This window comes from Onychomys torridus, chromosome 19 (genome assembly GCF_903995425.1).
Source record: "Onychomys torridus chromosome 19, mOncTor1.1, whole genome shotgun sequence".
NCBI classification, from domain to species: domain Eukaryota; kingdom Metazoa; phylum Chordata; class Mammalia; order Rodentia; family Cricetidae; genus Onychomys; species Onychomys torridus.
Genome location: NC_050461.1, coordinates 48,516,627 through 48,528,977, shown reverse-complemented (window position 1 = coordinate 48,528,977; position 12,351 = coordinate 48,516,627). Strand labels below are relative to the sequence as shown.

At 43.1% G+C, this 12,351-nt stretch overlaps 1 protein-coding gene across 11 annotated transcripts in view; it reads left to right on the top strand.

Moving 5' to 3' along the window:
- Syne1 (spectrin repeat containing nuclear envelope protein 1) overlaps positions 1-12,351 on the top strand; it is a 482,748-nt gene that overhangs the window by 215,682 nt on the left and 254,715 nt on the right. For all 11 annotated transcript variants that reach the window (XM_036168948.1, XM_036168940.1, XM_036168942.1 and 8 more), the window contains 6 exons: positions 446-653; positions 1,824-1,936; positions 4,303-4,508; positions 5,132-5,287; positions 9,837-10,128; positions 11,160-11,332. In XM_036168948.1, the coding sequence (XP_036024841.1) occupies positions 446-653; positions 1,824-1,936; positions 4,303-4,508; positions 5,132-5,287; positions 9,837-10,128; positions 11,160-11,332 (1,148 nt within the window). The remainder of the gene's footprint in view (positions 1-445; positions 654-1,823; positions 1,937-4,302; positions 4,509-5,131; positions 5,288-9,836; positions 10,129-11,159; positions 11,333-12,351) is intronic.

The window sequence follows — 12,351 nt, the reverse complement described above, 5'->3', positions numbered from 1 at the left end:
TGTAACCTACTGAGTCCATTTAGTATTGATCATATGTCCATGTGTTTATGGCTCACCACTTGGGACTAGATAACCTATCAGGGAGCCTGTCCCTAGAGAAGACTGATTCTCTCTGCCTTAGCAGCCATTGACTCCCTGTGGCTCTCTGTCTAGGGGTGAGGCCTTAGGAGGTTCCTCCATCTATGCTGAGATGTCATTGGTTTTGTCACTGCACAGCTCTATTTAGGTGAGCACACTGATAAGATTTCATGAGTAGTACAGCTCCTTGCCATAAATAAAAGATGCTCTTGAATCCCACCCATAGGTATACACAACTGAGGAGATATCTACATTGTTAATTTCAGATTTGAAAAAAAAAAATACCAGAGTGAAATAATGACAGTATTTCTCTTGAATGGGATGAGCGTCCTTTGTAGTATATTCACAGTGTGCTTTCATCACGTAGGACATACAAAAAGAACTTCAAAGTCAACAAAACAACATCAGCTCCACCCAAGAAAATCTCAATAGCCTGTGCCGGAAGTACCACTCAGTGGAGTTGGAGAGCCTGGGCCAGGCAATGACTGGGCTCATAAAGAAACATGAAGCCACGAGCCAGCTGTGCTCCCAAACGCAGGCCAGCATGCAAGATTCTCTGGAAAAACACTTCAGCGGTGAGTTGAAGGGCTTCAGTCTGAATCACTGCTTAGGAGAGGTTGTTTGGACCAAATGCTGTTCAGAAGCTGCCAGCCAAAGTTTGAGCAAACCTTCCAGTTGGAATAGTGTTTTAAATTCGTTCATGTTCTGTCAGAGATTTGGGTAACAAAAGTTCTGTTCCACAGGCTCTAACCTCTCAGAGAATGCTTCCCCTTTCTCCTTGAGAGAACAGGAGTCTACCCATCTTGATTATTCTGAACTTCACTTGAATCTTCTATACAAGAGCTTGTGCATGTGAAGAACTCCCTCTCTTCATGTGGTCAGCAACTGCTACCCAAATAGTTAAGGACACTTTTTCATGCTAGCATGAATCATTTCTATAAACATGGATGTTGGAAAAAGCCATAGCAATGATTAGCCGTATGATCCAGAAAATTCCCACTCCCCATGTCTGCTTCTGAGAAGCTGAGTTCCACTCTGATGTGGGTACTTAGTGGCTTTCTAACTCAACGGAGCAAAACAAGGAAGTGGTTCCTGCCCAGGCCATAAAGGAAACTTTTCTTTCAGGGCTGGGAAAAGGGCTTATGGGTAATTAGCTTGCTGTTAAAGCATGATGAGCTGGGTGTGAATTCCCTCCCTGCATGTACACAAAAAGCTGGCTCTGGTGGTACGTGTCTATATTCCTAGTGCCAGGGAGGCAGAGATGAGTAGATAACTGGAGCGCACTAACTAGCCAGTCTGGCTGAATATATAAACTCCAGGTCAATGAGACACTCTAGCTCAGAAAATAAAGATGTGTAGAAACAGAGGAAGACAACTGATATAGACTTCTGACCTCCACACACAGGCACACACATGCATATGCAAACACATACATGTGCACACACATGAACATGCATGTACATGTCTTTAACACTCCTGAGCATGTTTCTCCTGCATTCTTATAAACTCTTTCCCAAAATAAAGGAACACAATGTAAAATCAAGCTTTCTAAGTATTTTACTACTTTTCAGTCTTTGAGGTTACTTTTCCATCCTACCGTAATATTCATAGCTGTAGCTCACATTATAATATTTTCTATCTCATATTTTGCTTTTTTCTGGAACACAGAAATAGTTTATTGTGACAGTTCTAGAAGCTCACTAAACATTTTGGATTTATCTCTTCTTTTCTTTATTTTTCAAAAGATTCTATGCAGGAATTCCAAGAATGGTTTTTGGGAGCAAAAGCAGCAGCCAGAGACTCTTCTGATCTAACTGGTGACAGCCAAGTTCTAGAAGCCAGGCTTCAGGATCTGCAGGTATAGATGTTGTGATGTTGGAGTGGATGCCATGGTGCTGGTATGGATGTTGTGATGCTGATGTGGATATCATGATGCTCATATGGGTGCTGTGATGCTCATATGGATGCTGTGATGTGGATATAAATGCTGCTGATATGGATGCTGCTGTGGATGCTGCTGATATAGATGCTGTGATGCTGATATGGATTCTGTGATGCTGACGCTCTTCCTTCCCAGATGCACTCACTGCCTTGGGTCAGACTCAGACTGTTTCCTACTCTTTCCTTGCCTGAATTCTCTTATTTTTGTTCATCATTTTTCCCATTATGGAGTTAGGCTATTAAGTCAGAAGGTTTTAGGCAATAAGGAAAAATCACAGAAAAAACAAAGTCAAGCTGGAAACTATTTAGATCTTTTTTTTTTTTTTTTTAACCCACTGGCCATGATTTAAAAGTCATTCAAAATGAGACGTTATTTAAACTCTTATAGCAGTAAAATTATTAATATTTTCTATTACTATTGGGGAACTTTCAGAGTTGTTTATTGTCTATTTTTTGAAGAAAAAAAAAAACATACCCTGTGTCCTTTTCTTCAACTTGTGGCCTACATGTGGGAATGTATTCAAACCAGAGTAATGGCTATTACAGGTTATTTGGATTTTATTGATTAAGAAAAAATATATGCATTCAGGAAGATGGCTATTGTAAAGTAGAAGTCAAGATTATCTTTCAGAGGAATAGGTTCAAAAAAGGTTTTGACAAAGGTTTCATAGCCTCTTTTCTGAATAGAGCACAATGCTAAATATTGTCAAACCAATGGTTTGGGGGTTTTGTTTGATTGGTTTGGTTTGGTTTTTTGTTTTGTTTTGTTTCATTTTATGTTTTGTTTTGTGCTTTGGGTTGTTTGATTTTTGAGACAGGGTTTCTCTGTGTAACAACCCTGACTATTCTGTAATGCAATGTATAGACCATACTGGCCTTGAACTCACAGAGATCCAACTTCCCCTGCCTCCAGAGTGCTGGGATTAAAGGCATGCACTGCCATGCCCAGCTCCAATGTGTAGTGATATTTGTAATCTAAGAAGTAAAGCTTTCCTGAAGATCAGAGGACAGAGCCCAGTCACAGAGTTAAACATAGAGGTCAGGCAATGGTGACACACACCTTTAACCCTAGAACTTGGGAGGCAGAGATCCATCTGGCTATCTGTGAGTTCAGGGCCACACTGGGCTACATGAGGTTGATCCAGTCTAGGAGAGAAACAGAGCCAGGCAGTGCTGGTACACACCTTTAACCCCAGCATTTGGAAAGCACACACACCCTTAATCCCAGCACTAGGATGGTTGAGATAGGAAGTGAAATGGCTGGACAGAGAAAGGCAGATAAGGCGTGAGGAGACAGGAACTCTAGAGGCCCTTTCCACTGAGGACTCAGAAGCATTTGGTCTGAAGATTTGTGGAGTTGGCGAGGTAAAAAGTGGCTGTGGCTTTTCCCTTTGTCTTTCTGATCTTTCACCATTTACTACAATATCTGATGCTGGGATTTTACTATAAGATCATTTAGAATTCATGCAACGCCAATATTTATTTTTAAAAATCAGTTAAGCCATGTGTGATGGTGCAAGCCTGTAATCCTGGCACTCAGGATGCTGGCACAAGAGGCTCCGAGTTTAAGGTCAGCCTAAACTCCATGAGACAACTATCCAAAAAAATCTCTATTAAGAAACATGAGAATTGTATGACCCATTATGTGATACAATACTGTCAATAGCCCACTGTGTCAGAAGTCAGGTTATTGTTTCATGTACAGGGCTGGTTTTGCAAGAGGCATGGTAGAACTGTCCTCCACATTGTGGAACTGAAGGAACATTCTGGAGTTCAAGGGAGACATGACCAGCATGAAGTTCTGGGTTTCCCTTGCCTTGTGGAAGCCCAGGCATAAATCATCTGAGGACGTGGAAGGAAAGGAAGGCTCCATCCTGAGGACTGGACTGTGTGTAGAGTATACCAGAAAAGAGGGAACAGAGTCAGAGTGGCCATCTTGTTAGAGGGCTGTTACAGCAGCCGCTTGTGGAGAAGGGAGCTGGGGCTGGGAGACCTAAGCATTAAGAATAGGAAAACACTGAGAATGAGACCCTGATGAGAAACTCCTCTTTTCCAGCTTACTGTTTTTAGTTTCTCCTCGATTCCATTTGCTGTCCTGTCTTGCACTGCCTCAATTAGGAGCCTCAGTTTTGTCAACTGCCTGCCACCATCTCAACCTAGCCCCATTAGACCTTTTCCCAGTAGACTAAGCTTCATCCCGCCCTTACTTCATTTTCTCAGCTCAGCACTGTAATGAGGAACCCCATGTACAATAGCTGATATCGATATTACCTTGACTTCCAGGGTGTCCTTGATTCAGTCAGCGAAGGGCAGAGCAAGTTGGATGCAGTGACTCAGGAAGGACAGACTCTGTATGCACATCTGCCCAAGCAAATGGTGAGCAGCATCCAGGAGCAAATCACAAAAGCCAATGAGGAGTTCCAGGCTTTTCTGAAACAGTGCCTTAAAGACAAGCAGGCTCTCCAGGACTGCGCTTCGGAGCTGGGGAGGTAGGTTCTTACCGTAGATGTGGCAGTCACTGCACCCAGAGGGGTTTTTCAAAGTCTTCATGGGAACAATTCATGGGAAGACACAATAGTTCTCGAACTCTGAGTTTAAATTATAATGATCGTTGGCCTGCCTTCATCACAGGTTAATTCTAATAAAATAATTGATGACTGATTCTGACAGTCGGCTTTGTTTCCTATATAGGAGAAAAGGCCAAGAATTTATATCCACTGGTTATTACAAATGACCTGGCTACATGCCATGTCAGTCAATTTGGCTATTTCAAGGGGTTAGAACCAGTTTTTCCCCCTTTGTATTCATGTCTGCTGGGATAATCTTCATAGAAAATGGCTATTGGATTTCATGGGTCAAGATTCCAATGAGTCACACACACACACACACACACACACACACACACACACACACACACACGTGTGTGTGTGTGCATGATCATCTTCCTTGTAACAATCTGATCATTTAAGCAAGCTTCTTGTTGAATTTTCTTTATAAGCTGAAAATTAAAATTCATGCAGCCTTAATAGCCACAAGAAAAGATTGGAACCTTGGCCACTGAAACAGTCATAGACATGTTGGGAGTTTTCTAAGATGTTTCTCTTTTCTTTAGCTTTGAGGACCAGCACAGAAAACTGAGCCTGTGGATCCATGAGATGGAGGAAAGGTTAAACACAGAAAACTTGGGGGAGAGTAAACAGCATATGCCTGAGAAGAAAAATGAAGTCCATAAAGTCAAGATGTTCCTGGGAGAACTCCTGGCTGCCAGGTGTGGTGCAGAACTGGAGTAGGTTATTGATTTCCCGACACAGTTTAGGCTGGTTCGTTAGTTACTGACTTGATTCTTGGTTACTTTGACTGGTTTGGTGGGGGTGGTTTCTTCTGTCCCTGAATATCACAACTACCAGGCTGATATGACCATGTGGTATTCTACAGAAAGCATGGGAAGAGGTAAGTAGCATGTCTATATCCTTGTTTCCTCTCTGGTGACTCCCTTCTCTCTCTAACTTCAGTTTAGCTCTTAGCGATTTTATTGAGAACACTACACTTCCCTTCCCAGCATTAACTTGTGTTGATGATTGCCAGAAGAAGCTGACACAGGAAAACTACAAAACCACACTGAGAAAAAGACAGCTGGGAACCCCAACTCCCATGCATTTCTTCACATGTTGTAGCTTCCAGCCCTACCCTTACCATGTTGATAGTGGGTGAGAGCTGTGGCCACCAGGTCTCGCCCTCCCTTGGTCCAGCTCCTCTACAGTAGCTCTTCATTTCTGCCCTGGCTTCTCTCCTGGGTAGGGTCCCCTTATCTTCTGACACCTCTGCTGTGTCTGCAATGGTTGGTGTAAGGGAAAAGGCTTCCCATCAGGAAGTGCAGCTTGATCTGGACCGGGGGTTCCTTAGTGACCCTCCTAGAGAGCAACGCTTGTCTATGAAGCAGAAAATGGCAGAGCCTACTCTGTTCAATCAAACAAATGAATGACATCATAGCCTGAGTTAAAATTGTCTACTTTGGACCATGCTCCTTCTCTATTTCCACTGAGTCCTGTTTATGGTCAAACATGCTGGTGTTCCTTGGTTTGAAGAACAGCCATGTAAATAAATGCACAGCAGAGCATTGATCATGACTAAAATCATCCTATACTATCTATGGAGCTGTGCCCAGGACCTCAGTCCAGACCAAGATCCGTGCGCACCCAATTCTATGAAATAGGGTATTGCTTCATTGAACCTGCTTGTACCCTCCCACACTTTGGATCAGCTCTCGATTACTTACAATATAGTAACTGTTGTAAGTAAATGTTACAGAAGTTGCTGCTGTGCTCTTGTTCAACAAGTAGTGAGAAAGAGAAAAGTCTGTGTACATCCAATACAGACACGATTATTTAAAATATATATTCAGTACATTGCTGGTCGGATCTGCAGATGTGGAACTCAAGGATAAAGTACCCACAGGCACGGTACTGGTTGGTACTCTAGTTTAATAACTATTGAGTCATGCCCCTGGCATGATTTGGTTCCTCCTCTGGGTACCTTTCTAGGACTTCATTCCTTTTTTCTTTTTCTTTTTTCTTTTTTCTTTTTTTTTTTTTTTGAGCTGAGGATTGAACCTAGGGCCTTGTGCTTGCTAGGCAAGTGCTCTACCACTGAGCTAAATCCCCAACCCCTTCATTTCTTACCACCTTTACATTCCCATTGTCTGGGAAAAAAATAGAAAATGTTGACAGAAGAATGTCATTCGATTTACTAACTTCCTGAAAACTAAACTGTGTTTTGCTTTCCAAATCTTGACCCTTGTATAGACACACTGTAATATAATTAAACCCACACCTGCCTTTTTTCTAGACATTGTAAATGACTTCTGTTCTTGACTCCACTTCTTCACAAGCTGCTGTTTACATTTCTCACTATTTCTCCTGACATCATTCTTCTAAAACTGCACAGGAGGAAGTGGCCCAACACCAACATCATTGACTTTTTGTACCTCTCATTACTGAGCGCCCATGATCAGTACCCAAGTGTGCATGGGTATGTGTGCACGTGGAAGCCAGAAGATAACATTAGCTGATGTTCCTCAGACATGGTTCTCCTTATTCTTTTGGGAGGTCTCTCACTGGTCAGCAACTCTTCAAGTAAACTAGGCTGGCTGGAGAGTAAGACCTATAGACACCATCTGTCTGTCTCTACCTCCCAGCACCGAAACTCTAAGTGTGGGTTCCCACAGGCCTAACCTTGATTGTTTTTTTAATAATTACAACATCGAGGGACACATAATTATTGAAGTCTCACTCTCTGGTATTCTAGGACCAGATGCTAGTGACCTCTAGTGTGTTTGACTTGGGGTCTTTCCTTACCAACTGGCCACTTCCTGTGGCAGCAAAGGACTCCTCGTTCACCTCCTCATGCTATGTCACCTACCTCTTTGTTTTTGGTTTTTGGTGTCTCACTATGTAGACCAGGGTGGCCTCCAACTAACCATCTTTCTACCCCAATCTGCCAAATGCTGGGATTGTGAGTGTGCACCACCACACTGAGCCAAGCCACCCTACTGTTTCCTTCATGTATGTTCTCGCTCCTCCCAACCATCTGGGTAATTCCTACCATAAAATGCCAGTCCTTCAAATAGTAGAGGAACATACCCTGTGAAAAAGTATAAAGGCCCGAGGTTCAGGAGTGTTTAGCATCCATTGAGCAAACCATTTTGTAGTAGTAATGAAATGTTTTATATCAGTTATTACATAACTCACGGCAGGTATTGTATATCATGTAACTCACTTTCCTGTTCACTAAGCAGATTGATTATGAACTTCTCAGTGTCTGACAGAGAAGACATGTTGGGTAACTATCTCAAAGTGGCTCAAAAGATGCTGTTTACATAGGAGTCACTCAGAAAGGGCCCCAGATATAGATGGTACACATCATGTTCTTTTTCGTGTGTGTGTGTGTGTGTGTGTGTGTGTGTGTGTATAGTTTATGTATGTCTGCACTTATGCATGTAAAGGCCAGAGGTCAGCAACAGGTATCTACAGGAGTTATTCTCCCTTTTAGTTTTTGAGACAAGATCTCTTCTAAGCTAACTGGCCAGAGAGCTCTAGGGACCTATCTGTCTCTGCCTCCTTGGCACTGGGATTATACATGTGTGTCAGCATGTCCAGAGTTTTACATGAGCTTGGGGATCTAACCTCAGGTCTTTGTACATATGTGATGGGCACTTCTGCCAACTGAGCTCCCTCCCCAGCTACCCAACAGTTCTGATTAAGACATCTTGTTCCTGCCAATCACCAAGGCTTTCCCTGATAAACATGCTTGTGATAAGTTCAGGCTCCCTGAACAAAATCCCACTTACAAGGAATATAGGGGGTTGTTGTTTTGCTCTGTTTCCATTGTAGTTTATTGAATGCATGTGAATGTAGCTAAAAATAGAAAGTCGTATTTTTAAAAATCCCTAAGAAAATAATTTCAAATGTTTCCACCATGGAAAATATGTAAAGTATGTGAAGTGATGTTTATATTAACCAGCTTCAATTACTCTACATTATGCTCATAAGCCACAGTATTGCTTTATAAAGAATACATTTACATGATTATGAATTATTGCTTTATAATTTAAAGAAGGAAATAACACACACACACACACACACAAAAAAAAAAAAAAAAAAACCAGCTTGCCAAGTTGCACTAAGAACTCAGAACATTACAACCAAGCCATGCAAGCCATGAGTTCCTTTCTCTGGACCCAATTAACCTAGCCCCAAGCTGTGAGGGTCAGCGCTCAAGGTATACACCAAGGAAGCCCATTGGCTCCTACCATGACATTTGAAAGCAGCATGTGTGCATGCATACACACACACACACATACACACACCCCTTTGTCTCTGCCTAGCATTGTGTCAGGTCCTGAAGATGGAGATCGGTGCAGTCACTCTGGCTTCTAGACAGGGATTGCCTGTAGATAGAGTCAGATATATTAAGTTAGGGAGTAAGGCATAGTATAGAGGCACAGGAGTCCTGTATGCATCCTTACCTGTCCTCGGTTGTCATGGATATAGGGATGGGATGCCTATTTTGAGTAGTGAAAAGGCAACTCAGGAAGTAACAGACAAGCAGAACTGTCATGAAGGAGAGATATCAACTTTATTAATTATTTCTCTTGTTGCTGAGACAAAATGCCTGACTGAAGCCACCTGAAGAAGGCAGGTTTGATCCTGCCTTAATGTTAGAAGAGATATAGTTCATTATGGTGTGAAAGGCACAGCAGCAGGGGCAGGAGGAGGCCAGCCACCTGGTCATGTTGCATCAGCAGTCAGGAAGCACAGAGTGAATGGGAAGTGGAGCTAGGCTATATAAAACGTCAAGGCTCACCCTCAGTGATCCATTTCCTCCAGCAAGAATCCACCACCCAAAACGTCCACAAACTTCCCAACCATTACCAGCTGCTAGGAACCAAGTGTCTCAATCCATGACCCAATGAGGGAACATCTCACATGCGAACTGTAACATCTACAACAGAGTGTGGGGGCTTTTCATGGTTAGGATATCAAATGGGAATGGAGAGACGCTAGAGAAGAGATGAGCACTTTCTGGACTGAATTCCTAGAGAGACATAGGCTCTTCCACTGAGATTTAGAGGGAGACATGACAGAAATGGACTCATATTCCCTGACTTGTACTGACTACAGCCTGACCACCAGCCTCTTACTGTTAAAGTCACACCAGCCACTAGCTCTCGTCTGGCTCCTGATCCAATGTCAACAGTCATTTTTCATTCCCCTGGATCCAGAATCCTGGGACTAAAAAAAGAATTTCTGTTTGTCCAGAGAGTCCCTTGACAAGCTCTCCCAGAGAGGGCAGCTTCTCAGCAAAGAAAGCCACGGTGCAGGGAAGGGAGCCCGCCGGAGCACCCAGCTCCTTACCAGCTACCAGAATCTCCTCAGAGTAACCAAGGAGAGGCTGCGCAGCTGTCAGCTGGCCCTGCAGGAACACGAGGCTCTGGAAGAAGCCACGCAGAGCATGTGGTCCCGGGTAAAGGATGTGCAAGACAGGTTGGCTTGTGCAGAGAGCACCGTCGGGAGCAAGGAGACGTTGGAGGGGCGACTGTCACAGATTCAGGTATGTGCAGCCCACAACTGCTGCCCATTGCTCTGACTGGATGCACAGAGGCCGGAATTGGTCCCCGTTGTCTGGGAGGTGTCAAATGAAAATGTGGGAGATGGGGAGAATAGATCAAATACTCAGAGAAAATATTTATTTTCCTTTTGGGAAAAGGAATATTGTTGTTGTTGTTTTAATAGCTTTAGTTTTATTTGTTTGGTGGGTTCATTCAGTAGTTAACCACCAAAGTTTACCAAATACCCACTCTGTTACAAGTACTATGAGAATAGCTGGGAATATAGAAATATTAGGTAACACCCACGTTCCAAGAGGTCAGAGACCAGCGTGTGAATTGTAATTGCAGAGCATAGGTCTGTGAATGGGATGACAAGGTTTCTTTGCAAACACAGGCAAACCTCCAGTCAGCATGACCTAGAACAGTGGGAATCAGCCAGGGATTGAAGGGAGGAGAGACTACATTCTTGGCAGATATGTCTTCATTACCTGAGTTCATTGTCTCTCACTTTAGACCCATCAACAAAATTGTAATTTATTGGCTGGTGGCCCAAAGTTTTCTAGGAATTTACGTTGACCTCATACTTCCTGATGTCTAGCTTCTATTATTCTAGCCTAGACTTCATGTAAATGTATTGTTTTCATTTTACAGTGAGATAGTCCTACCTTAATTATCTTTGTGGGGAAGCAGAAAGTGTATGCATAAGTGTGTACATGTTTGTGCCCCTATCATTCCTCAGACACCATCTACCTTATTTTCATAGAGTCTCTCATTAGCCTGGAGCTCCAGTAGCAGGCTAGGCTGGCTAGCTAGGGATCCCAGGATCTGCCTGTCTCTGCCTCCCCGGAGCTAAGAGTGCATGCACCTGCCAGCACTCCCAACTTTTCATGCAAGTTCTGGGGATTAAACTCAGATCTGCTTGCAAACTGAACTATCACTCCACACCTTGGCTCCTTAGTTCTAGGAAACAGTCATGGTTTAGCCGAGCAGGTTTTCATATTCCCACTAACAACATCTCCTTCTCCCTGTCTAGGACATTCTCCTCATGAAAGGTGAAGGAGAAGTGAAGTTGAATATGGCCATTGGCAAAGGGGACCAGGCCTTAAGAAGCAGCAGCAAGGAGGGTCAGCAGGCGATTCAGGCTCAGCTGGAGACACTTAAAACAACATGGGCTGATGTCATGAGTGCTGTCATCCATGCGCAAAGGTACGAAACCTTCTCTTAGTGCTTATTTGTCCAAATAACCCAGTGGTTTCATAAAGCAGTGCAACAGCACCAAGACAGCCTTTGGTAGAGTTACCAGGCATGTTATTTTTCCTACGTGCAGACATGCCTGTCTTTGCCTGGGTTATATAGTCCCCATGGGGCAAGAATTAGTGCTGGTATGTTATCGTGTTTTCTTTTCAAAGTATTTTTGTCCTTCACCTCCCCAACCCAGTCCTACAGCCTTCACATCCCCCACCCCAGTGTCTCTCATGGGCTCTTGCACAAGCTTGGGGAAATATCTCTTTTTAAGCCAAGAACATGTGATTCCTTAATAGCTCTTAGCTATTTAAAGGCATGTGCAGGGAATTGTGGCCTGCCAATTGTAGTGCTGACAACCAAGCTTAATGTGTTCCTCACCCTAGAGTCATCATCCACCTAGCTGGTGATGTCAGAGATGTGTGGGGTGTTTCTGAATGTCACAGTGATAGATATCCAGGCATTTAGTGACTAAGGTGTGGAAAGTTGATATTCTACAAAATGGGAAACATTCTTACGCTGCCAGTCATTAACCCATTCAGAATTCTAGAGAGCTGTTATAGTATGGCCTGATCCAACTCATGCACGGAATCTATAAAGGTGACCCAATGAGGTTTACAGTAGAATGGTGATTACCAGAGACCAGGAATTACCATGTTGAGGAGGTAGGATGGGAGAGGATGCTCCTTGGGTACCAATGAAGTTAGATAAAAACAAGAGAATCAGCAGTGCTGTGCCATATATAGCAGGATGAGGAAAGGTCACAATTATGTAGTACACATTTTGAAAATCTAGGAGGAAATGTAGTAAAATGTCTCACCATAGAATGAACACAGAGCTTTTTCAAGAGAGGTGTGTTTAGCTTGATTTAAACCGATGTATCTATGCATTAAAATACAGTATGGCCTTGTGGTGATATTTTATTTGTGCTTTAATAAATGAAGTTTGCCTGGAGATCAGAGGAGATAGCAAGCCGTTTTAAG